Below are 27,396 nucleotides of genomic sequence, written 5' to 3' on the forward strand. Positions count from 1 at the left end.
ATTAGTAGTGCTTTATGTACACAGTGAATTGACGTAAATGTTGTCCTACGCCTGCAGCCCAAAATTTGCACCGACACATATAGGAAGCGTGCGGAATGCGGGTGCTTCGGCGCTGTTCCATTCTCCAGTTCAGGTGGTTGCGTGTACATCTTTTAGCTGGTTTGCCAAGAAGAAGATAACAAGGTGGATGTTTGTTTAGGAGAAAGGTTGTGCGAGGAGCTCCGCCGTTATTTAATAAGTCTTTATAGGAATACAGTGACAGCTAAACGGCTTTGAACTCCCTGCAAACAGCGTGATGGTTCCTTACCGCTATCAACTGAAATGGACTGTGAGTGGGGAAATGTGCATTTTTCTAATGATTTAATCAAATATTATACTGTATGGTAGCCACTCACAGTGTTTGTGGTTACCTGATAGGAAAGCCATCTCTATGAACTGCACCTAAGTACAACAGTGAGGAACAGAACTTTTAGCCCAGCTGACAAGCCTGTCTGATCACAATCCTAACACAACTAATGCTAAAATTAAACCTTCATTGGATTGTGTTCCACAAATTCTAACAACCCCCAATATTCTCGAATGTTTTATGTTTGGACTTTTTGAGAGCTATCAACACTACAGAACATAGATACAGTTGTGAGTGAATGGCAGCTTCATGTTAGTAAATAAGGAAAACCAGCCTGGAGTAATGAACTGTACCTATGCACAGTAAGCATAGACCTAGCTATTGTAATGACAGTGGGTAAACAGAACTTTAGTGCCAAAAGCACTCAAAGCTTGACAGTTTAAATCGGACAAAAGAATGTATTTAAAATATTTAATCCACCAGGATAACTTGGAAAATATGTATTTTCTTGATATGGGTTTGATTTAGCTTGAATCAAAACTTATCTTTCACACATTTGTTAAATTATGTACACATTTCAAATTAAAATGCTCAAGAATGAAGTTCATTTAAGCAAAATAAATGAAAAGAAAACAAGCCTGTAGTATTGACCTGAAGGGGCTACAGTACTTAGATAAAAAAAGATTGTCATATAACTCTCACTATGAAACACAGGAATAAAGAACAAACTGGTAAAACATATTTGTAGATTCAATTTTTTTGATTTTTAGCACATTTATGATAAAAAATATTGTGATATGCACTATAGAAAAGTGAACATGCAAATGTTATCGGGCTATAGAATAAATCATATACATTATAATGCAGGATCGCTATACAAATACTGAAAATTATATCTGATTTATTTATCTTTTCAATGAAAAATTCTAGCTTTGGCAAATTATCTCATATAGACTCTGACAAACATTTTCATGGCACAATTGGTGCCAATACTGTGTTTGTATCAATTTTAATTTGTATCCAGTGGGTGCTCCTTTAACCACTGATATACTTTTTAATGATATGCACTATAATGTAAACCACTGTAAACAACAGCCTCTATCCTGTTCATACTTTTATTAATGTTAAAAAAAAGAAAAGAAAAACGTATTCATTTGAGACAACTTCCCTCAGAGCAATGAAACCAAACGGTTTCCTAGAGGCTGCCTCTATTTGCCTCTCTGTAGCATTTGAATCACTAGGTTGGATTTGGTAGAAAATCTGCTGGTTGCTTTATGGCACAAAAGGAAACGACTTCACATCACAAAAAACTGGAAGAAGTGCTGTTCTTCCAGCGCATACGGCAGAAGGTGAAGGGAGTGCTAAGCCCATCAAAAATCACCTGTTACATGCTTATCCTGTTCAGCAAAGCCAAATATCCCAAAAGGTTTTCATTTGATGGTGAGAATTAAACTGAGGTATTACAATTCAACAGCAATATTGTATATTCTCGTTGAAAAATGCTACATGTAGTACCTGTACAACAAATCAAGTTTGATTTTTGACTAGGCGAGCACAGTGCTTTACAGAGCGTTCTGATCATGAAGAACAGAATCTTTAGAAGATCTAAAGTGATTAAACATTTTTCTAAGAAAAGATGATTTAATAGACACTTCAACATTTTGGGAAATCTGTTTGTTTGCTATCTGATTCAGAGTCAGAGGAGAAGATCGATATCAGTCTCACCTCTGTGCATCCAGTACAGAAGTAGGTCCCTGATATGTTTAGCTAAGCAGAAAGACTGCTAGCTTTATCTGAAGTGATAAAAAAAGGCCTTCCAACAACTTGTAGCTTGACAAAGCAACATGAACAGAATCAGAAGATGAGATACGGCCGTACCTCTGGTTTGCGACGTTTGCAAAAACTCCTTGGCACAAAGACTGCAGGCAGCTAGAACTTTGTGCTAAGCTGGGCTAAACACATTCCCAAACAACTATCTCAGTTGAATCAGTTTTAATCATTTCAGCTTTGTTTCTGTAAATATTGTTTTTCTTTTGGTTTGGTATGGTATGGAAGTTTTAACTTGGAGAGATCCATGCCCATACAAACCTTGGAAGTGCTCAAACTTATCTCAAAACCCTAAATAACTACCCATTTTGTGACTCTGTTAATGTTAGCATACAGTAGTGGGTTTGACAGCAGCAAGTGTATTTCTAAAAATGTTCATTTGAAAGCTGGAAAAATCGCTTATAAGCAGTCGGAAACCTGCCAAATTTAGTTGGGTGGCTTCAGATCAAGCATTGCATTGAGTCTTGAAAAAATGCACTATTATCTTATAGTCTAAATAAACAAACTATTCAACTGTCTTTACTGCCTTTTTTGTGCTATAGATGTGGGATTGGCATGGACGTCCAAATGTTAGTACAGGATATAAAGATAAGGTCGGGGTTTACAATATACAAGGTACAGTAAACGCATATTTCAGTGCAAGTCACAGCATATTTGACTTCATAGCTACAGAAGGAATGCTAAGCACACTTATGGTTCAAAACAGTATTCTGTTGAGTATGTGGTATCTGTACAGAAATGAGAGGAAGTACAAAACATATCTCTGTCACGTATTAATGTCATTGTTGCTCACTCTAAAATAATTCATTCTTTATCTATTCAAATCAAACAGTAGGTTGTATAGTAAAATTATTTTCTGGCGTAGCACCCTTTTTTAAACATACACAGTATTTACAGTGCAGGGAAGTAAATACTGGTTCTACAGCTATAATACAATTATTTTGCTGTAGTTTGCTACAGTTTGTACGTTACTGTGCTACTTAATTTTTTTTCTGATGATTCATATCCAAAACATATGGAACTGTTTTAAAAAAGGCTCTCCTGTCCCCAAAGCACTGGCACAGCATCGACAATACAATAGGTTTCCTTAGGAGTGACCACAAAAGTACACAGTGATTATTTCTACAACACTTAAAAAGGTTGTGAATTAGTGTAAACACGTACAAAAATCTCATGCGGAATAAAACCTTTTTTTCTTTTGTAGTTAGCATGATATACACAATGGCAGGTAACACTGATTTGTCACAGAAATGGGGTTTTCTGAAAATCCACCTGACTTGCATTATTAGCTACGTCTTCTCAGAAGTCTCCAATGATTCCTCACCTTAGTCCCTGAAAACAGGAGTTATCGACGTTCCCTTGTAGAAAATGTTCCGTGCGTTATCGGGGCTGTTGGCTCTCTCTGGAATCAGGATGACGTTATTGCCTTTTCTCCGCAGCGTGGACTCCCGACTGGACGCGACGGAGGGGGTTTCCGAAGCGCTCTCCCCACCTCCTCCTCTGCCACCACCTCCTCCAGATCCAGAAGAGCTACCATCCCCTGGAGTTACCCTTATGGTAGAGAGGCCCTGGGGTTGGAGCCTGTGCTCTGACTGGCCGGCGTTCTGGGTGTGAACAGTAACTATGGGTGGGGTGCTAACGGTGGCGGTGGTGGTGACAATGTGATTGCCGCGCTTCCTGTCAATGGACCCTTCACGAATCGAGTCTGAGCTTTCCGAGTCTCTGTTTGGATCGTTGTGGTCAAAGGACTGCCTCAAACTCCCACCGACTCCGGTGCCGTGATCCAGCGACCGCCACCTCCATGATCCGGTCCCATCTGTGGCCGGAGCTTGAATCACCGGCCTGTTGTTTTCAGGGTGGGCCTCTACTCTGACAATTGCTCCGGTACTCCCTGGAATGCTGGTGGTGCTGCCCAGTGAGCTGGGCCCGGTGGTGCTGGTGGGGTCTTGATCAGTTAGAGCCCTGTAGCGAGCAGAGCCCTGGCAACTCCCGGTGGTGCCGCAGCCGATGCCGCTCTCATCCAAGCTCTTAGAATGGGTCTGCAGTAGGCCCTGCTGCTTGGACATTGCAATCACCTGCATGATTCTCGGCTGGGTGTTCTGCCCGTTTTCATTAGTCCTGCAGGCCGTGGTCTTCTCCGCCGCCCTTTGCCAGTTTGCCTGAGCCGTGGTATTTATTGTCGACATCCCCTCACTTCCTTCCCCTCCCCCCGTCCTGGGGGAGGAGGTGTTGTAATTCTCATGAGCCTCCTCAGGTATGTGGACGAGCTGTGAAGACCCAGGTCTAGATTGCATGGACATCCTGGCCCCTCCGGTGATTCCGCTACAGTTACTGGGCAGAGTGGTGCTAGCTCCCGTGGCCAGTTTGGACATGTATGCATGTCCATCAAAGCCTCCATTCAGGCCCATAGCTGAAGGGTCGGAGCTGGTTCGGAGCTCCATACTGCCGTGGTGGTGCGGATGCTGAGGGGACTGGCCGGATGAGGAATCGACGGAGGAGGAGAAGGAGTCTGGGACCTGCAGGGAGCATTTGTGGTTGTTGTTCTTACTTTTCCATTGAGACAGAAGCTGCTTTGAACGGCTGGAGTCCATGGAGGCATGGTGGAGGGTGGCGGCATGACGTCTGGCTGCTTCCTCATACGCCGCCATGGCCTGGGGGGTGTGGACCCGAGGAAGGGTGTGGCTAAAGGTCACATAGGCGTCTCTGCTCTGGGGGCTGCGGGGGGATATCACTTCCACATCGGCACTGGAACGCTTCAAACTGTCATCAGACCTCTGCTGCTGAAGGCCTCGGTGGAGAAGGCCCTCAGAGTGGGAGGTGTGTATGCCAGGCTCCCCGGCCATGCTGGCTTTCATCTGCAGGTGGTGGAGTACGGCCTCCTGGCTTATGTGGGGCAAGGAGCAGGGGGGGCGGTGTATTATTGGAGGGGGACTGGCACTGGCTTCCTCACTAGGCTGAAAGTTTCCAACCGCATACAACCCCTGGCAATAGCAAACAGAGAAACATTTGACTTAGACACCTTTTGAGTTTTTTTGTTGAACCACTGCAAACAAACTTTAAAAAAACTTAAATCTATAGAATTAACTTATTTCTTCTGTGCTACACCTTAAATCATGTGTACGTGATGGGTTTAACAATACAGATGCTATCGGGGAAATGAAAATGGTTAAAAATCAGTAACCATGTGAACGCCGAAGGACTAAGGACTTGAATTCAAATTTAACAGGGCTGCACCTAATGATTCTTTATTAACCAATTAATCTAACTATTATTATTTGGATTAGACGATTAATCTACTGACAATTTTGCCAATTATAAACTCAAAACATATATTAAAACGTGTCTGATTAATATTTGAATGTTCTATTCAATAATTTTCTCTTGAGCTGCAGGAGAATGCATGCCTTTTCCAAGCGCAGCCATTCTTGCGATGCGCAGACGCACATTAAGACAAATTAATTTGTTTTTGTTGTCAAAATAATTGATTCTGGAGGGCCATTGTTCATGAAGTCAGAGATAGAAACAACCTAAATACAGGGAAACCAGCGGAAAGGAGGCTGTTGATGGACTGGCCCCTACCAGGTAGACAGCGATAGATCCTCCGAGCAGGAAGCCCAGGTAGACGTCTACAGCGTGGTTCTTGTACTGAATAATCCGGGTCAGACCACAAATTATGGCACAGATGATGAAGGAGAAGACCAGCAGGGGTTTGAGCAGCTTGGACGAGTCGGTCAAAGTGCTGTTGAAGTACATCTGTGGACACATGATACATTTTATGAGATTATCTTCCATTGTTCTTAGGAAGCTGCTTTGTGTAATAGCAGTGTGCTTCTCTATAACACCTTAATTTAGGTGGAAATAAACACACATCATCTGATTGTTGCTGATGTTCCACAAAGTTAGAGTCACCATCTCAGACACCATCTCAAACATTTCGTTTGAGATATATTCAACCTACAGTTTTTGTCCAATAAGACTCAAAAAGATATTTAAGTTTTACACAATTTTAGTATTTCACTCGCAATGTCAGTATATCGATTCCAAATACGTAAATAGGATTTATACTTTTAGATCACATAACCATGTATACAAGTACTAGGGCGCGAGACTGGATTATTAAATATATTGTTAATATTTATGTTTTTGTATTATTTAGTAAATCATCATTATTAATATTTTATTACTATTGAAAGGGAGAAAAAAATACTTTGGATATCGAAACATAACATAAATGTGTAGGCAATCTGGTTCACATCACAATGGGAACCAGCTAGGACTGCAAACTACAGGTTACAATAACTGACTTATTAGCAGTGGTGCCATTTAGCATCTCATCTCAAGTTTTCAATCCTATGTTCAATATGCTACGGCTGACAGGATAATTAGCTGCTCTACTGCAGACCGATGTCACCATCCAGTCTCTATTCTGCTCCTGAAAACTTTACACAGTGAAGCAAAAATAGCGTAAAAAGAGCCATGCAGAAAAGTTAATCTCAGCTAATCCCACCATCCACCACTCAGTGTTCCTCCTCTACTGTATCATTAGGCGCCTCACGGATGGATGAGCAGGGTTAAGTGTTTGCGTGGGCTCAAACTGTTACTCACCGAAACATAGACAGCGGCGAAGGATGCGAGGGTGGCGTGCTGCGACGGGAAGGATTTTCTGCAAGAGATGAAGGAACAGAAATAGACTCAGCCGACATTCTCACATCCGCACGTGTGAGTCAACAGGAGGTGTCAACAAAACACAGCCATAATGAGATATCTCAAATACCACCCAGCACACACACTCAGATGCTATGGGTTGAAAGACTGAACCAAATTAGACACTTTTTCATGTTTTCTTCACGTTAGAACCCCCAAAAATAATTTAACAAAGACAGTTGGACTGCAGTGTAGTGATATCTTTATCTTATAACTGCAGTGGAGCAGCAGCAGCTCATCTGTGAGCTACATAATGAAAGTGAACCTGTGGCCTAGCTTCTCTAGCTCCAACCCAATGACCTACTTACCAACCAGCCCTCATCTTTACTCCTGACTCTGCATTGTGTGCAGATATGTGTCTTTTGGTGCATTCATGCAGCTGTACGCATGTGTGTGTGTGTGTGTGTGTGTGTGTGTGTGTGTGTGTGTGTGTGTGTGTGTGTGTGTGTGTGTGTGTGTGTGTGTGTGTGTGTGTGTGTGTAAATCAGCATTTACAACATCTGTGGAAGGGGGGCATTTAAATCAGCATTTACAACATCTGTGGAATCATAAAAATTACATTCACACATGAAAACTGATCGGACTGCTCCTGAATGTGACCCACTTATAGCACTGAAACAACCAACACTAATGTAGTTGTACATGTATCTATTTTTTATATGCACACATTCTGAGAAATGTTTATCCTTATAAATGCTACAGTTAGGGTTTCTAAATGCAATAAATAAAAAAAACAATAAATATAAAAATATATACATTACAAATACATCAATTATAAAGGATGGTCGGTCATATGTAACTTGGAACAGGTTTTGCCTGCTGTAATCATTTCTCCTGTTCATATTGGCAGTTGCAAAAATGAATTAATAACATGTGTCCCAAACAGTGACAGTGCTGATAACGAAACACATTAGCAGGTAGCTACACTGAGCTGCCTAGAGCAGATGCTGTCTAATCTTTCCTATATCCTTTGTTTGAGAACATCCCAGACTCAAGTTGCTCTGCAATCATTTGCAACAAGCTATCTTTAAATTCATCATCTCTGTAATCCTTACTTTGTTTGTCCCAAAGTGCTGGGTGCCAGGTGAAAAAAGTGAATGAGCTCATCAGATGCCATTTTGGATAATGAGGTTTGTATTTATAGTGGCTCTGAGCGATCAAACAACTCTGCAGGAAAAAAAAAAAAACAGAAAATCCAACCTGGTCTGAAAACTGTAATGGCAAATCTTTATGAGTCGGTGTGTTAACGTAATTGACACAATGCGAGGTCATATTTATTTTTAACATGCAACAATTTTGTACCAAAACTACGGACTTGGTGTGCAAAGGGCTGTGTGATTTCTCAGAGTCCGAGTTAGTGGTCTTTTTAGTACAAAGTTCCCTCTGACTTCCGAAGCCTCATATTAGCTTGACATAAACTTGTGAATATACTTATTTAGCATGAAATGGGGACTCTGGATTATTTTTCACATCACTTTAACATAAAAGGTATTTTCTTTAGTGTATTGGTGCTTCGCATAATGTATACTGGAAGACAAGAAGCATCTTAACAAGGGGTCTTTAAATGGCCAGTATGAAGAGGAGAAAGAAAAATCAATTCAGTCTACTGATGGGCCAATGCGATCTCATCCCTACTACTCATATTTTGACACTTGGGCAGAAGACCCCGACCTCACTGGAATCATTCCGCGGGGCAGTGTTTTGCATACTATCTTGACTCAGAAGGTCGCCGCCTGGTTATTGTTGAGAAACTGTTGCAGTTAACATCTATGTAGAGCGTCGCAGTTTAAGGCTTAAAGTCCTAAAAACCAAGCTGCTTTATTTGACACATGAGTGATGCTTTCAAATTCACAGGCCCTCTTGTAATCCCACTCTTTCAAGACTCAATGGAAAGACGAATTATATGTAATTTTATTTTTTACATTAACAAACATTACCAGAAATGTCCGTCCCTTCATTTGTTGTAGTGGCGCCCAGTGCTGCCTCATGTGTTAATAAAGCTGTCGCAGCAGCCTGAGGTTTGTGTTGTCTATGTTCAAACTAGAATTACAGCCTTGTGGTTTTATGCCAACCAGTCAAGTAGCAGTTTACATCCATGTCTTTCCAAAATGTCATCACTTCACAATTTTACCCTGTTAAACATTTCTGTGAAATGAAAGTCTTTAGTTAAGGCCCAGAACGTGTTTTGTGAGGTCACAGTGACCTTTGACCACCAAATTCTAATCAGTTTATCTTACAGTTGGCTCAAAGCGTTCCTGACATATCAAGCTCATGGGCAAAGGAAGGACCGCCCGGAAACATAATACCACTGTCCACAGCTGTCGCCAGCGCAGAGGCATTAGGAGTAGACAATGTTCCCGAGTTCAAAAGGTTCCTCGGTTTCCTTCTATGGAAATACACTATTTTGTGTCGCTCAAGCTAGTGCTTAACTATGGCATGTTTTATTAGTCAGTTGGTCCTCCTGCCTCTGTAGTTAAAAATAGGTTAATAATACCCCTGATGCACAACCACTGCAGCAAAACAGCTTTTCATGCCGCTCCGCAAACGAGACTGTAGCTGAAGCTGCCACAGAGAGAGTGGAAGACAGTGTTTATGCCGAGAGCAGTAGGTTATATTTAGATCCCCACAGTCTGCAGCCAAAAAGTACATGTCACCAAATGCACAGGTCAAACATACAATCACCCTCTTCACACACATATCCATGCTGTCTACTGTCACACACACAAACACGCACAAACACTCACTAAACTCACGTGGAGACCTGATTCCATTAAGTCTCACAAAAAACAAGCTTAATTCAAGGTGACTGGTTTAATCAGAGACAGTTTTAGAACGGAGAGGGCTGCAAACCGACAGAGTCCGTGTTGATGATTTAAGCAAGTGTCAACTGGCCCTTTGCTAAGCCCCGCCCCCCTGTGCTACTCAGTCAAGCCGTCAGAGCTACCATGGAGCCCACATGGTCACTAACTCCATTAATAAATTATATTTAACTGTGTGAAAAAGAGATTTCATAAAGAAGCAGACGGAAGGGTCAACAATATGTGTTTGAAGGATAAATCCAGGGTTTGTCAAACTGATTCAGCAGTGAAAACAAGGTAAAAAGATAAAGTTTGAATCTAAAGCCACAGATCACAGTGTAAAGTGAACCACCACATCAGCTGGTGATGGAGACAGAAGACAATGAAATGAAGGTACAACAGTGTTACTGTAAAGCCGGGTAAGTCTTCGTCTACTGCTACAATCATTAAAAGGCAGATGCAGCATGTGTATGAATTCAGTATACTTTCAGTAGCTAGCATAGCATAATTGTGCTAATGCTAGTTAATGATGTGCTATATTGTTCTTGTCATCTTAGTTTTACATTTATATATAATAATATGTTTATTTGTATAGCACTTATCAAAACAAGTTTACAAATTGACCCACAAAAAAGATAAGTAACCATATAAATAAAACACAATAAGAACAACACTAAACTAATAGTGTGCAGAAAGGCACATCAAACAAATAAAGCAACACAAAAGTTACAATTATTTAAAAATAATGATAGTTTTAAAAAGGATAACTTATAAGATATGTTTTAAGCAAATATTTAAAAATAGATAGTGTACTGCCAAGCCTAATCTCCTCATTCAGAGAGTTCCAGAGCTTCGGACCCCTGATGGCCAAGTTACACATGTTCACCAACCTTAACCTCGGGACCACTAGCACAGGAAGACTTGAGGATCTTAGGCCACGACTTGAGTCATAGGGAGTCCAAAACCAAGAATAATCACAGAAACCAGCCACTGTTTGTAATTCCATTAACACGATAAAAATACCAAAAATAATTCTGCTTTAGCTCACACTTCTATGAAAATAGAAAAACAACAATAAGCAAAATCCTCCCACAAACATCAGGCAAAGTGTGGAAATTAGGCGTAATCTGTTAACTCCTACTCATATGGCATTATTAATATTGTAGTATTGTATGAGCATGTTTCAAGTAATATCCTCTGTCTGTAGTTAAATATTTGAGAATGTATGGATTCTTTGCTCTCCTGTCTAATATTATGTGCTTGCAATGCAACAATTTGTACTTTAAGTAAGTGCTTTTGTTAAAAACAAACGTCCCTCCTCTCAGGGGGGATGTCTAACTTCTGAAAGCTTTCCTCACCTGCCCTGCATGATGGCTGCGGAGTCGGCCCCGGAGCAGATATCCTCCATGATGTAGGGGTTCTGCTCACAGCTGACGTTGAGCGCGGTGTAGTTGGGTTTACACACAGTGAGGAAGTATGGTGTCGGGTAGCCTGTCATCAGCTGGAGGATGTCGGTGATGAGGGCCGTGGCACACAGACCGAAAGCATGAACGCCTGAGGACAGAGGATATGATGTCAAGGTTGGAAAACATGCTTAGTGGCTTTTAAAAAAAACTTCACAGCAAACGTACAGTATATACTTATTACATGTATAGAGTGTCTTTTCCAAATAAACATCCAATGTGTACAGGAAACTTACAGTTTCTACTCATTAAATGTATTGTGTTTTTCCAAAATAAACTTCTGTGTACACAGGACATGTATGGTTTCCGTTTGTTACATGCAATACAGTGTCTTTTCAAAATAAACTTCCAATGAAGGTTTTATCGTTTTAAGGTTGACTTGTTTAGGTTAAGGAGGAGATCATGGTTTGGGTTCAAATAAGTATGCGTGTTACGTAACGTACATACGCTGTGTTTAATTACTTCAATTATGTAACAAAAGCAAGATACAAATAACTCAACATTGACTTAGTTTACCTGGGATATGAACGGCTGTATCCTAGGTGAAAGTCCACGTTTGTCTGGCCAAACACAAGTTGGTCTGACTGTCTAATAATGACACGGTGAATCTTATACAGACACTACAGGGTGCCTCTGTATCAGAGGCCCAGGTTGAGGGGTTGGGATTGAGAAAATGTTGTATATTATTGTTTGGTGTGCTGCAAGGCGCCAACGTATGCAGGCAATGTAATTACTGACTTTAATATCAGGGTTTTAAAACATGTAGTCAGCCTTTTAAACACATAATTGTTATAGTTGTTAGACGCACAGTATACAATGTGTTCTAATCATACTCAGTGGGAGTCAATGCAGAGAGGAGGCTGGGTTGGATGTTGGGTCAAAACAGGACTTTCACGCAGGAGACATCTGCCCGTGTCCCATGTAATAACAAAGTCAACGTTGACTCATTTTAATACACGTCAGTCTCTTAAATAACATGGTTATTTTAAGCCAAAACCAAAGTATTTTACTCAACCTAATCAAGTAGTTTAGTTGAATTTTTGTTTTATTTTGTTTCAGTTTACAAGGTTCATTTTGTGTTTATAACTGCAACAGTAGTCCGGGAAAAAGTTTCCAGGTACAAAAAATTAAAAAATAATAAAGGACGATTCAGGCAAGTTGTTTGGGAGCCACATTTTATAGGAGTCAGGGCTGCAGCCACCATCATTTCAGGCTAGTGTATAGAAAAAAACTCTGAGTACCGACGAAGCGAACAGTTCTGCGAATGAAGGAGTTGAAGTTGCAGCCCGCGGCGTTGATGTTGGCCTCGGCCCCGGCGCCGCTCTTCCTCCGAGACAGACAGCAGAACAGGATGGCCTCTCCGATCATTATCTGTTAACACAACAACACATCAGTCACATGGGATCTAGAAGTACGAGACAAGGCTGTGATCTCCACTGGATCTCGATTGAAACTCCACTGGATCTGTACTGGATCTCCACTGGATCTCCACTGGATCTCCTGGTCCCTTCACTGTCCAAAATCCTTATTTTGTCCCTCAACTTTTACAGTTTAAGTTCCTGCTTTCTCTGTGCAGGGTCACAAGGGGCATCTTATCCTATAATTATGTTAGATGTGTTTTTGATCATTTGGGATATTCATTAGTCAATATGTAACTTTATATTTTTATACATCCAGCTTGGACACAGATGTAAACAGTAACATCCTTGTCTCAGAGCGGGGTTACTCGCTGGTCTGTGATTGGCTGTCTGATGCAGGCGGTGTCCCTCGGCTTGGCCTATCTGTGGCCCTCTGAGCTTCGGTTTAAGCCAAGAGTGCCGGCCAAGACAGCTTCTTCTTTGTGTGACACACTCGTGCACACATATACACACTCCTCCAGAAGGGACACATGGCGTTGCAGTGGGATACCTGGCCATCTGCAGAGCAACCTCCCAGAATCACAGATCTCCGCAGAACAAGGACGATGGAATGCGTCTGTGTAGATGTGTGTTTCCAAGGGTGACTGTGACGCTATTTTGGACCTGATATGAAAGTCAGTAAATACCAGGCGGCAACCTCCGGCTCTGCCGAGTGAAGCCAATGCGGAAGTATCTTGAAACTTGCATTCTTTATACTGACCATAAGTCGGCGACTCCTCTGGATGTATAGAAGTCTATGAGACAAATACTTTACTTCTCCCTTGATTTATTTCCTCAGTAAACTTTGTAAACATGAGTTTATGGTCTCAATTTCTAGTTTCAAGTCTTCAATACAGCATGATGTTCATTTAGTAAATGATGGTCCATTCAGAGTCAAATAGACCATAAATCAGGCTATGCTTTAGGATGGGGCTACACAGTGATTGACAGCTCTCTGCCATTACCAGAGCCATTATGGTGTCTCTACATCACTTCTCCGCATTCCAAATATGGTCACTTCTGTTCATCGGTTGCAAAAAACAACAAGGTGACTGCTGTAATCCAAGATGGCGAGGGCTAAATCACAGAAACCAATGCTTCAAAAACAGTAGTCCACAACCAATGGGTAACATCCACTTCTTACATGCAGTTTATGGTAAATGCATTGCCTGTACATTCAACTTGTTTCCCAACCTTGACATCACATCTTAACATGCTTTGGGTCTGCGTCACGTGACGTGGATGGAGAGAAGAGAAGTGAGGGCAGCATGCAGCGATGGCCAGAGAGAGGGATTAGGAGTGCTTAGAGGAGGACCTTCAGGGATCTGCATAATACTGAAACTGACACACTGTACTGAGTCTCACTAAACAAGGGTTATCTGAGGCATGTAAACCATACTTTCCTCTTGCAAAAGGAGGAAGCTGCTTACTCTCCATTTCTGTTTTATTTACAGACTAGGGATTGCTATTGAGAGTCCTTAACATTTGGTATCTTTTTACAATTTTACTGTCAGTGTGTTTTACTGTGTTTTCCTGTAAGTGTAGAAACATGGAGCATGGGGCGGCTGTGGCACATGAGGTAGAGCGCTTGTCCCGTAACCACAAGGTTGGTGGTTCAAACCCCTCTACCGGCAACATGCCGAGGTGTCCTTGAGCAAGACACCTAACCCCAAGTTGCTCCCCGGGCGCTTCATTGCAGCCCACTGCTCCTCTGGGATGGGTTAAATGCAGAGAAATAATTTCCCCATTGTGGGACTAATAAAGGATTGATTATTATTATTATGGAGGCCAAAAAGACACTGAAACTCTCCCCTGAAAGCCAAAGATTCGCTCCAACACCAGAACATTCCAACAAGACTGGAAGCAGTTTCACTCTCACAGTTTGACGGGTCTTTTTGACTGGTATTGTCTTCACGTGGTGAGTCATCATGGTAAAACGTGGTCATGGAGACACCTACTGTATCAGAACCTACCACAGAGGAGGTTCAAAGTATTTTACCATGTATTTATACTTCTGTGGACCGAAAGGGCGTGGATATAGAGGGGCAGGAAGTGAGAAAAGGGCCACTTAACTCCCCTGGCCTGATTTTGATGCTTCCTCTGGTTTAATCCCATGGCAAATATTAATCAAATATAAAATAATAATATACCCAATTCAAACTGATGTTTTTTTGGTTTAATTTTGGTTTATGCACGAATGTCTAATCAACTGGAGTAAACTGTTGAATTAAGGGGAACTAGGCTGAGGCTCATGACCATCAGTCTGCCTTCCCTATTCTTAGTTACTAAGCGACCGATTCATTCAGCTCATTAGCTGCTACATTTTTGGTTAATTCTGACTGAATGAAGGCTTGCAATGTCTTAACCAGAAATAGCAATAAACTGAAATGAATACATTACATGTGTATCTATTGAACACTGTCAGTCACTGCTTTATTTTAATTTTATTTTTATTGTATAATATCTTTTATTTATTATCTTAATCTGTTTCTCTGTACTTGAGCTGCTGCAACACCCGAATTTCCCCCATGGTGATCAATAAAGGAATATCTAAATATCTAAAACAGTGCCAAATGACCTACAGCTGTTATTTCAGGAAATATATCTGGAAATTATTGGGAAATTATTTGGAATTTACAGCCTCCAAAAATAAAGGGTCACAGAGTTAAGTTTGTCTTTGCGAATCATCTTCATTATTAATATTGTTATTATTTTAAAATGTATTTATTGAGCTTGTTTATCAACATTATTATAATATTTATTTACCCATTTATGTATTTATTTCTCTCTCCTCCTCCTTGCACATACCTGACACATTCCTCTTGTCACAGTTATTCATATATCGACTTATGAAACACTTACACCACACACTTTCATACATGGTCACCGTACATGTACATTACTAAACTGTCTGTTGGCCTTGTACCATGTCACGCTGACAAAATTAAATAAAGGGACTATTTTTATTTCAGCAGCATCTCCGACAACTATGGCCGACCACATCTTCCAGCTCCAGGCAGTTTGCTCTGATGATTTCACCGCGAGGTTGATAACTGAGTTATAATAACTTTTGCTACACTCAAACTCCATTTCCCATAAGCCTTTAGGGTGGGCACCTGCTCTAACACAGAGTGACAGTCAAAGTGCTTGAACTCTCTGCAGCACAAGAGAGGCCTTCTGACGGGAGGACGGGAAAGCCTCAGGTCTTCTTCTGCTCCACAGGTTGCCCTGGAGATGGCTCTCTGAGGAAGAACGTGTTATCAGCTGATATGAGGAGTCTGATTCTACTGATGTCTGAAGGGAGCTCTGTGACGTGTGCAGGGCTTAGATCCATAAAAGAGTCCGGTTTCCTCTCTCTTGGCTTCTTACGGGGAGCTTTTGGGAAGACGTTAGGTCTGTTAGCTCTTTGTGTCTCTGCTACCAAGAATTCTCGCTGTGGATCAGCCGTTCACTGGTAATGGGTTTGGCAGAGCTGGAGGTTTTTATTGCTTCTTTCTTTTTGTTTTTGTGTTCAAGGCATTTTGGAGCCAGTAAACGAGAAAATACGGTGGAAAGAGAATGTTGAAGGGTGTAATTTCCTCTGTAGACGCCCCCCGCCAGCTTTTCAATATCCAATTTTGTCCTTCAACTTTTACAGCTCCTGTGTTATAGCTAAAATCTCTTTAAACAGTGTCCAGTTTACTGCTTCAGGAATTAAGAAACTAAGTTTATGAAACAAGTTGTCTCGTATCTATGTTGACTTCAGTTACAAGCAGTGGTGGGAGAACATTCATTCAAAACCTGTCACCTTCCCACAGGTTGGTGAGGAGGTGTGGACGTGTTTATTTGTGCTTTAGAACGTAACTACTGGGGAACACTCAGATAAAATTGTTTTGTTCCTCTGATTTACTGCTCTCTTCAATCACTCTCTAGCTTGCTCGACCACTGCTGGGCTCTCTCTCTCTCTCTCCTCTCTCTCACTCGTTCGTTTGTTGAGAGGAGGAGGGAAGTTTGAATGCTGTATTTACGAACAGCGGCCGACAATGCTTCTAGTATACCTTTAAGTAAATGAACATTAAGGAAATTCATGTACTCAATATGCAGAGTGGCCAATTTCACACTGTTTTATTACTACTATTTATTATCACTGATGCTTTGAAGGAGAAGCATTACTGCAGTAGTTGTTCAATATGATTTAAAAACTCTTATATCAAATAAAATGTTGTGCTTTTGAACCTTCCAAACCTCCAATCTATTAAATACATTTATGTCTAAGAGTGCTAAAATCCTTTTTTGCCAAAAAAATATTTTAACCTGCTTTTAATGTAGATTGGAACAGCAAATGTTAATTTTAAATAAATTCTAAATTTCAGACTAAATTCACCTGAAGGGATTTTTTCACTGGAATTAAAAGCTGAAAAACAAGTACATTGTTAAATGTACTTGTATAACGCTTTTCTAGACAAAAGAGCACACACTTTTACACTACATGTCATCATCCACCCATTCACACCCATTAATCAGGACTCTAGCTAATCACTTGGGGTAAAGTGTGTTGCCCAAGAACACATCGAAATGGACTACTGGAGCCGCTGACCGAACCGCCGATCCTCTAATTGGAGAACGTCGACCCTGATCTACCACGGAGCCACAGTCGCCCCAGACAAATGTAGAATTAAAACCACCATATTCCCTCTGTTATGTGGAGTAGAAGTAGAAAGTAGCTGAAAAAGATATATGCAAGTAAAGCACAAGTACTTAAATAACTGGACTCAAGTACAGTACTTCAGTAATTGTACTTACTTACTTACTGGTTACAGGTATAACTTATATTATTGCATTAATATCACAGAGACTTTATGTATGATTTCACTATAGTTCTTTCTTTAAAGAAACTTTGTGTATCAGTAATGGAGAGTCTGTACTGTGTTGTTACTAAGAAAGAGTCATCTGGGAGACAAACTATTTAGAGCTCAGCCTTTCTCTTTGTCAGCACAAAATTAAGTTGAGCTAGTGATTTTCATACAAAGCAAAATGACTCTCTGTGAAAAAGTCCTACAATTTGAATAAGGAAAATAATGCTCTGCTTCAGAGGAGCGGCTGTAGTCCAGATGGCACACGACTGAAGTTTGAGGGGTCCGATCTGATATACACTGTAGTGGATGGTGTGGCTTGTTTCAGAATAAGAAGTGTATAAATGTTTCTTTCCTTCGCGCATGTTCTCAGTCTTGTGTTTTCTGTCACATTTGCCAGTCTATGGCCCAGCTGTAGATCCTTAAGCATCATGTTTAATATATGATTAAAATCTGGTGAATGACTTCAATTCAAAATTTTAGCAAAAACATAAACTATTTGAAATCTCCCGGTATGAAAATTTAAGTCCACACGGAAGTACCTCAAAGTGTCATTCTCTCTAATGTCCATCAGGGGGCGACTCCTCTGGTTGTATAGAAGTCTATGACTAAATGACTCTACTTCTCTCTTGATTTATTCCCTCAGTAAACATTGTAAACATGAGTTTATGGTCTCAATCTCTAGTTTCAAGTCTTGTTCAATACAGCATGATGTTCATTTAGTAAATTATGATACATTTAGAGTCAAATAGACCATAAAGGAGAGTATACTTTAGGGTGGGGCTACCTTGTGATTGACATGTTACTACCAGCATGGGAGTTGTCCGTGTTTTTGTCTTAGAAATTCCACCCTTTCATAGTATTTTGATTTCAAGATTTTACTGATCACTTTTAAAGCACGTCTGGGTCTGGCCCCAACATATATATTAGAAATGTTGACCCCGTATGAGCCAGCTCGCAGCCTTAGATCCTCAGGTGGGGCCTTTCTGGCTGTTCCAAAGTCAAGACTGAAAACTAAAGGCGGCGTGCTTTTGCTATAAGGGCCCCTTGGCTTGCGGAATCAGTAATCTCTTTTAATTCATTTCTTAAAACACATTTTTACAGAATGGCTTTTATGTGATGTTGTCGCTTTAATGTTTCGTTTTATTTGGTTTTACTATCTTATCTTATTTTCATATATTATTTTATGTTTATCTACTTCATTTGATTTTATTTATGTTATTAATTTAATTGATTCTCACTTGTTATTTCATTTTATTTCTTCGTTTAGTTTCATCCTATCGATTGTTTTTAATGTTTCATCTATTTTACTGTTTTGCTGCCTTGTCTGTCGAAGCACTTTGTAAACCCTGTTTTTAAAGGTGCTATATAAATAAAGTTATTATTATTATTATTATTTTCAGTTTATGAAAAGTTAATTGTAACATTTTGAGGAGGCATAAAATGTCTTATTCAGTGTTCAGTTGTACTTAGCTCCATTGTCTTGTGCCACTTCTGTTTGCAAAAAACAAGATGTAGATGGCCAAAAACCAAGATCGTGAAAATGTATTATTATTAAGTTATTAATTATCATGTTTAATCTCCTTCGAACAATGACATATTTTCTGTCAACTGAATCATATAACAAAGTCTTTCCTCCTCCTGGCCATTCTAAAATTCACCTGTTTCTAACTGACCATGACATGAATAATTTGGGGACTGAAAAATACACAGAGTGCTAAAGATATTTTAACACAACATTAATTAAGCAATTGGAATGCATTGGTGTGTACGTGGGTCTCCAGGTGTGCAGATAAAAGATACAAATAGAAATGTAGAGATAGGATACAAATAGAAACTGGAAAGGTAACTTTAAAAAAGTTGTTCATGTCAGTATATAAACCAAAGCAAATCACAGGATTGTATGATTTTTACACACAATGTATGGAACACAATTTACAATTCTAGAATATGTCAGATTTCTGGGTCTGCCCTCTCTTAATTGATGAGTAAAAAGTAAAGAGTCCATCAAACATTATTTTGGTATTTCTGTGTAAAATAAGCTCCTTATCATCATCCATAAACCTAATTCACATTTCTCCTTTTTCTGAAACTCAATCTCAAAACAGGGTATATAGGATACCAATACCTACTAGTGCTTTACCCCCTAATTCAAAGGAGACATAGTGTCCTTTTCAGGTTCATGCTTTTAATTTAGATTTGTCCTCGAAAAAGTTTACAGGCCTACATTTTCAAATGACACATATCTTTGATCGGACTGTCCAATGCTGCAGCAACTGTATTCAGCCTCTGTTTAAAACTGTCAGAATTAGCGCCTGTCTCTTTAAGGCCAAAATGCTCAATTTCCCTGACGGTTTTGGTAAATACGGCTATTTATATCTCTCTGTCACATAACGGTCGCCTCACAGCAAAAATAAGCGGGTTTGTTTATCCCAGGCTCGACCGCCCTTCGTGTGGAGTTTGCATGTTCTCCCTTTGCATTTCTGTCCATCCTGGGAGAAGGATCCCTCCTCTGTCGCTCTCCCATAGGTTTCTTCCTTTTTTCTCCCTTTAAAGGGTTTTTTAGGGGAGTTTTTCCTGTGCCGATGTGAGGGTTCCAGGACAGAGGATGTCGCATGTGTACAGATTGTAAAGACCTTTGAGAAATTTGTAATTTGTGATTTTGGCCTATATAAATAAATTGAATTGAACTGTATCAGCGGACAATCAGCTTGGATAATTGATTACTCTAAAATTTCCCGTAGGTGTGGATGTGAGAGTGAAGTCTGTCTATCTGTCATATATATGTCATATTTCTGGAGACCTGTCCAGAGTGAACCCTACCTTTTGCCCAATGAAAGCTTGGATCGGATATTAAATGGACCAGGTATTTGACCCTCCTACCATAATTCAAAGTTCTTAATTTAATCTGTTTAAACAGTGTCATCATATGAAATCATTGTGAAAGAACATGATATATTTCTCTAACACCCAAGGGCACTTACTACTAAATGTAAAAAAAGACCAAAAACTTCCTTTATAAATAAAGCAACTTTTTGCTTAAATTAAAATTGGAATTAATATTAAAGCAATATAATGTTACATAAGAATGTAAATCTGCAACAATCTTAGATGCTCCTAACTTTTGCGATTAATCTTAAAGTAGCCCACACATGATCTGCTGTAAATCGGAAGATGAAATGAAATATGCTGCCCTCAAAGTTCAAATAATTTCAACTTTTACCTCATTTGCTGCAGACCAAATTGAAAGCCCAACAAATGTGATAACAGCTGCAACTGTTGCTGTTGCCTAGAAACAGTGAAAAGCTTCCACTCGTTCTTTTTGCTGACATATTTATACCACGGCTGGCTCTGCCTCTGGAAAGCTCTTTCTGGTTTCTTTTCACGTGGAGGCAGCTTTACCGTGATGGCGGGTCCGGCGAAGGCCAGGCTGAGCAGCATCAGGAGGGGGATGACCTCGTGATTGGGGTCGACGTAGGGAAGGCTAAGGCTGCGGTCGTGGCAGTTGAAGCCGGACTTCGCCGGCTTGAACACATCCGTCCACTCCAGGAAGTACAGACTGACCACGGACGACACCAGGATCGGCAGCTGTTGGGCGGATAAGAAAGAAGGACAAAATGTCACGGAGCTCAAACAGCTGAGGCAGGAGGAGCTTCAACAGACTGTGATGAATAAATGAATGAATAGAAGAACAGGCGGTGAACGCTGCAAATGTCCCCATTACCCTATGGTTCAGTGACCATGCTAATTTGATTTGATAACGAGGACGAAGGCATGGAAAATGGTTTTCATGACCTGAGGAGGGGTGAGGGTGATGAAAGACGGCATGTGGAATGTATTGCTCTCATGAAACATTAAGCGCTCAGCTCAAATCTTCTATATGAATCCTCCTCATCCCAACAAAGAGGACGACAAACAGCTAGTTTGTGTTTATTATAGCCAGCTTGAGGTCTCAAAATCACAAGATTTGTGGAGATAACCAGATATCAGCTCTGTCAATGGCAACAAACCACCAGATTCATGGACACAGAGTTTTCACTAGGACATATAATAGCTGCTAATCACAAGTATATAGAAGGATAAAACTGGACCCACCGAGATAGTTCCATAAGGACGATGTCAAGCTCATAAAAAAATCAATAGGATCTGGAAAAATATCAGAATTATTAAACTTGATGGTTTACAATGTTACAAAGCTCATCTTTGGGGGCGTGCTTTCTGGGCAGCAGTGGATTCTTTTTTTTATTGTAGTACCACAGGTAGCCACTGGGACAAACTGACAGCATGGGTGACTCTTCCACACTGCATTTTAATCCTAATATATTTGTTGGACTGAAATATTGTTAAAGATAGAGATTCTGTATGATTTAGGAGACAGGCATCATTTTGCCTTAGCAACAAGTTCTCACTCGTAGTTTTTTAGTTGCAATTGCATCCATCCTTGACGGTCCATCAAATCAGATACGTTGAAACAAGGTTTTTATTTTATTTTATAACCTGCCATAAAAAAGAACCAACATCATATAACAAGGAGAGAGATGGACTCTAATGGCACAAATGAGGGATACAAGTAGAAAAAGGCTGGTAATAACTCTGCATATCTCTTGGGGCTTTACAGAACATTCAGAACAGCAAACAACTATCTGCTGAAGTTGCTTTCCCTCGCTATGTGTTCAGCCTGTTCTTATTCCCAGAGCGTCACATACTGAAGCTTTGCCCCTACCCTTGCCCCGTGTCTGATACCCCTTTAGTATCTGTATGAGACGCAGCAGGCTGTCCACTAACTACCAGGTAAAAACGTACCAATAAAACGGACACATGGTGGTTGGGTCAAACAACAGGACTTTCAACCAGGACACCAGTGTTGATTTTTAAAAAGAAAAAATGTATTGCAAAAAATTAAAAGACAAGACAATACATAAGCAAAGTGAATGGGAAAATGGGGTGATCTCGTTGTGTGTGTGTGTGTGTGTGTGTTTGTGTGTGTGGTTGAATGTGAGCTATGTGAAATGATAAAAATGACAATATGAAAGTAAATAAATAAAGATAACATAAATTACAAAATAATAACATACATAAATCTGTGCGTTTAATCCTGTAAAAATAACAAAAATATGAATAATATCAGGGTCGGTGTCACCCCGTCCACTGGCAGATCAGCAAGACCAGGGCACCGGCAGGGAGCTCCAGAACGGGTCAGCAGGATCAGTTAGACAGGGTCGACCGGGTTATTGTTTGTGTTTTGTAGTTATGGATAAGTAATGTTTTTTATTGTAATGTTTGTATTGTTGTTGTTGATTGTTTCAGCTGTGGTTCGCCCCCAGACCCTAGGGAGGGGGGATTATCAGTCAGTAACAATATAACCGGTGACTCAGTGTTGAGTTATTTTGAAGTTAGCGATGTTTGTTACACCCACGCACAGCGGTGTGACGCGCAAGCCAGGTCGCCCCGTCGAGTGTGAGCTAACCTCCATTTACACTGTAAGTTCTGTTATCATTGTTGCTGGCGTTATCACTGTTAGCGCGACTCGCACTGCTAGCCGCTGCCATTTCGGCTCAGCCATCTAAATGTTTTTGTGCAACGTGAGAGGTGCCCAGACTTTGAGTGTCGTATAGCACCTCTCAAGGTGCAAAACGCAGAATTTCTATTACTCCCAATGGCTCTCAACCTGGAGACACTGAGCCCGAGGCTTACAGCTAACAGTTCAAAACCCGCCAACAGTACTGGCGGAGCTTACAGTGTTTACCTGAGGTGGAACCACAGGGTGGATGCTACACTTCAGCGATGACGCCGTTGGTTGGGCCAACTTTATCAGCTGTAACTGCTGTTTTAGAGCAGCTCAGAGCGGCGGCTATTAGGTAGCTAGCCAGTAGGGCACGCTCACATGCCCTAACATGTACCTAAAGCATGCGCGGCTGGCCTGGCTATGCTTTTTCATTCTCTGTTCAGGTATAAAAAACTCCACTATATCTTTAAATATATTCAAATTGTTTGGTGCTATATTAATCTGAATTGTTAATAAAAATCTTAAACAAGAGCAATGAAAACGGCAGTTCTATTGTGTCAAAATTCTTTCCCAAATACTTCCCAACCACCCCCCCAGGCACAGAGAAGGGAGGTGCATATGTAGGTAGAAAGCTGATGTGTAATTGAAGGCAGTAAAGTGTCCACAGAGGATGGCAGTGCGGTGCGTCAGTGAGAGCTGAATGTGGCCTAGAGCATCATGGGATTTATAGTGCAGCTTAATACCCTGATTCGCTGATACACAGTGGGGGGCGCGTAGCTTGCTCAGCTAATGCTAAGTAGAACGATGTGATGGAGGAGGGCCCCGCTAGGAGCCCAACACAGAGGGATCTCTTCAAGTCAACACACTACTGCTCACAACCACACAGAGGGCCTCTGTTTGCAGGCTTCCTTCCTTTTGTCTGTCTCACAGTTCTGCCAGAGGTTACTCATTAACACATTAGCTCTCCTGTCCTTCCGTCTGGGCTTTCTTTACTTCCCTACTCCTTTAATCACAAAGACTAAGGTTTCATCAGTATATTCAACATTCGGGGGGAATTGGGACATTTGGAAAGATTTGAAAAGGCAGTTGGTATCCAGGAATTATCGAACAAATGAAATAAAGGAAATGAGGGTAAAAACATCCTACATGACTTTTTAGGCTATGTTCACAGCCAAGAATATTCAGAGAGCTCTTCACGACAGTGGCATAAAAAGTACTATAAGAGCACATAAAAGAATGTGGTGGATCCCATTGAAAATACTGGAAAAATAACAGTTTAAGGGTTAACCCAGAGCCTATTTGTCCTACAGCACGTTATCCCGAAAAACAAACACCCATTGTTCCGAAAGATCATTGCTCGGAAAACAACAGAAGAACATAGCATGTATCATGGAACCTAGTGGACCGGGTGGAGTTTTGCACTGTGTGTGAAGCTGGTTTGCATAAGTTCGCCCTTCTCTTTGCTTCCACTACCAATTTTAGCTGATCTGTTTCTACCACCACTAGGCTGAAATAACTTGCATACAGCCTTAAATACAAGCTTGGTGTTGTTCTATCAGTAGAAACAGTTACTTTAACTAGACATTCACCGATACCAATACTGATATCGATCTGATACTGACTCAAATACCTGTATCCAGAATCGATGACAATGGGTCGATTTGATATTGGATACCATTATTCTAATCAAAAAAAAATCAGTACATTTACATCTTTATTTATTTGTTACAATTTGTTTTACAAAGTTAATAAAGCAACGTTAAATCAAGCCTGATGTTACCTTACACAAGTAGAATGAGCTTAATAATTGAACACTGAAATCGGATCGGTACTTGGTAGAGTCGATCCAAAGCCCAGGAATTTATTGGGACTGAAATAATCTGATTGGTGCATCCCTAATTTACCAAGGAAAGAGTAAAAGAGCTATGAGTAGGGAATGGCCTGCTAGCTGCTAGGCTAATTCATGCAGTGTAAAATGCCATAGGCATCAGCTAATATTGGTGACTATGCATGAATCAACATGCATGCAGAAAGCATCCTGCTTGTGCGTTCCATGTTGAGACCAGCTCACGCAGCCAACCACTGAGCTCCACACGTCTTCCTGCCTCATCCCCCTCTCCCAGGTCCGCTCAAATGGCTCACCGTCAGCCTCCCTCACCTCTCGTCCAGCAATTGCAGCTTGTGGAAATGAGAAATATAGGTCAGTGGTGTCAGCATTCCCCCCGCTCACGCTCTGCAGATGAAGCTGCTCTAGGAGGAATACTGTGCTCTCCATACTTCAAAGTAGATTCCTGCAGGATAATTTATGTCACATCGCCTTATTTCTAAAAGTGCAGCGTGATTTGCCGAGGCCAATAGCGGCAAATTGTGTTTGATACGCCTCAATGTCTCTACACAAACTGCGTATGACTCCTTTCCTTTGTTGGTGAGTTAAATAAGACGTTGAACAGTGAAATTAACCAGTGTACAGAGAGTGAGCCATCTCACCGTTAGAAACATTAAACCACCAGTACTTCAGAAAATAGCATATCAAGTATAATATGGATATAATATGGAAATTCATGGATGTTTGTGCTCCCTAAACCAAATTCATCCGGATTTTGACTGCTTGAACTCCTAGCTCAGGGACTCACTAAAGGTATCTGTTTGAGAAAGAATGGTTCCTTGTTTGGCGACATCCTAATCATTCCTTTTGTGTGTGGCAAGGTTCAATTTATTCATCAATAAACTAGTGACATGGTATGCCATCCTCAACTACCAGCGCTGAACATAACCAATGATTAAAAATAACAGAAAGAACAAATCAATCTGGACTGGATTACAGAAAATACCGTGAAATAAATATCATAATTTATCCTTTTGAAATGAGATGACATAGCTAGTAACACATGTTTTGGGGGATTAAGGGCTAAATCCTGACAGATGAAGATATTTCATCCAATTGATATAACAATCCTGTTATTACAACCAGAGATAATAAAGGGTTAACGTGGTATAAGTGGTACAATCTCAGAACCACCCATGGCTATTGGCCTGACGACGATGAGCCTCTGGGGGCAAGGGGCTTTAATTCTGGTGTTCCGGTCTAGCCTGTGGATTTCTGGGCTGAGACTTATTTTACGTGTGCTACTCGTTGTTTACATTCTGATTAGCAACTTGAAATGTGAAACTGGAGTTAAGAAAAAGATTACAAGCTAATTTAAACCAATAAAAAGCACAATCATCGTCAGACGCTAGCCAGTGGGTTCCAAGATTACATTAAGGCCAATGCATTCTGCCAATTTAGCTCTCCACATGGACTGTTTACCTAAATTCTAACAGAGTCTGCTCGAACGTGATTGGTCAATACTACTCAGAGTACAAATTGAAACCCAAACGCTTGCATTACCATAATCTTGCCCTGTTGCCTTGAAATAAATGCAGAATCTGTTTAAACATCTGATGGTTGACAAATGTACATGGTATCACTGTATTTATCATCATGTCCACTCCTTTAATCTAAGAATGTACTGACTCTAGCTTTGTAGGAAACATCGCACCAACTGATACCGGAATCATTGAACTTTGTTTTGGACAACTTTTTGGCTTCTTGGTAGACTTCCAGACATAACGTAAAATGCATATGTGGACATCGTTTTAATAAAGTGTGAGATCCCATGTGCCTCCACCGCTAATACTAGTAGGTATACATAAGATATATCCAATCCTTATGGACACATTGCAAGAAATTGGCTGAGCATACGCATGCTCCCTGGTGGAGAAAACCAACAATCTAATGACCCCATGACTCTTCCTCTACCTTCAAACTTTACATTGTTTTTAGCTCTCTAAGTACTCTCAAAGGCTCTAAGTAAAGCCTAATAATTAGTTTGTTTCACCCAACACTTTGGTATTGTCAGGTTTAATGGTGACTGCTGCTCTATGGGTCTTCATTGTGACATTCATCCCTACCAGGAGAATCAAGCCATCACTCATGTACGTGCGTGTCTGTGCATTTGTCCGTTTGTAAGGCCGCACCTCTGTGTCTGTCCACGGCTAATCTCTCATTCAGCTGCAGTAAACTGCATAATATTTTGGATGCTCAGTTATGGCTGCATGCTCAAGGGTCTATCGTGGTTGCGGTGACTCAGCCTTGCTCAACACCTGTTTTTTTACTGCCATTGACTGCCTGCTGACTCATAACTCACTACTTTGAAGTAGCCCCCAGATAACACAACTGAGTTCACCTCTGAACCACCAGCAGCTACCCTCCACCCAGAGACACAGTGGGGGAAAACCGTATGCTCACTTTGTTTTGGGTGTTGTGTTTGGCTAACAGCTAATGTAGCTACCAGTACACACTGCTGCGTCTTGGATGCTGCTCTGTGGCTCACTTTTATGTTTTGGATGATGTGTTTGGCTAATTGCTAAAAGATAAAGGAACCACCAGTACACGCACTGCTGTACTCCGCCCCAACTCAGCTGCTGAAAGGCGGGCCAACAGCTTGTTGCATTTAATCATTTTTTTCGAGATTGTATGACAT

At 40.8% G+C, this 27,396-nt stretch overlaps 1 protein-coding gene across 1 annotated transcript in view; it reads right to left on the bottom strand.

Annotated features, from left to right (window-relative positions):
- Nucleotides 1-3,498: 3,498 nt before the first annotated feature.
- Nucleotides 3,499-27,396, bottom strand: part of LOC129111099 (phospholipid phosphatase-related protein type 4) — a 34,457-nt gene continuing 10,559 nt past the window's right edge. The window contains exons 2-10 of the mRNA XM_054623395.1: nucleotides 20,770-20,955; nucleotides 12,380-12,509; nucleotides 11,034-11,229; nucleotides 6,779-6,836; nucleotides 5,753-5,926; nucleotides 4,110-5,154; nucleotides 3,832-4,052; nucleotides 3,708-3,777; nucleotides 3,499-3,665 (exon numbers count right to left, since the gene is read on the bottom strand). Coding sequence (XP_054479370.1) covers nucleotides 3,499-3,665; nucleotides 3,708-3,777; nucleotides 3,832-4,052; nucleotides 4,110-5,154; nucleotides 5,753-5,926; nucleotides 6,779-6,836; nucleotides 11,034-11,229; nucleotides 12,380-12,509; nucleotides 20,770-20,955 — 2,247 coding nt within the window. The remainder of the gene's footprint in view (nucleotides 3,666-3,707; nucleotides 3,778-3,831; nucleotides 4,053-4,109; nucleotides 5,155-5,752; nucleotides 5,927-6,778; nucleotides 6,837-11,033; nucleotides 11,230-12,379; nucleotides 12,510-20,769; nucleotides 20,956-27,396) is intronic.

This window comes from Anoplopoma fimbria, chromosome 21 (assembly GCF_027596085.1).
Source record: "Anoplopoma fimbria isolate UVic2021 breed Golden Eagle Sablefish chromosome 21, Afim_UVic_2022, whole genome shotgun sequence".
Lineage (NCBI taxonomy): Eukaryota > Metazoa > Chordata > Actinopteri > Perciformes > Anoplopomatidae > Anoplopoma > Anoplopoma fimbria.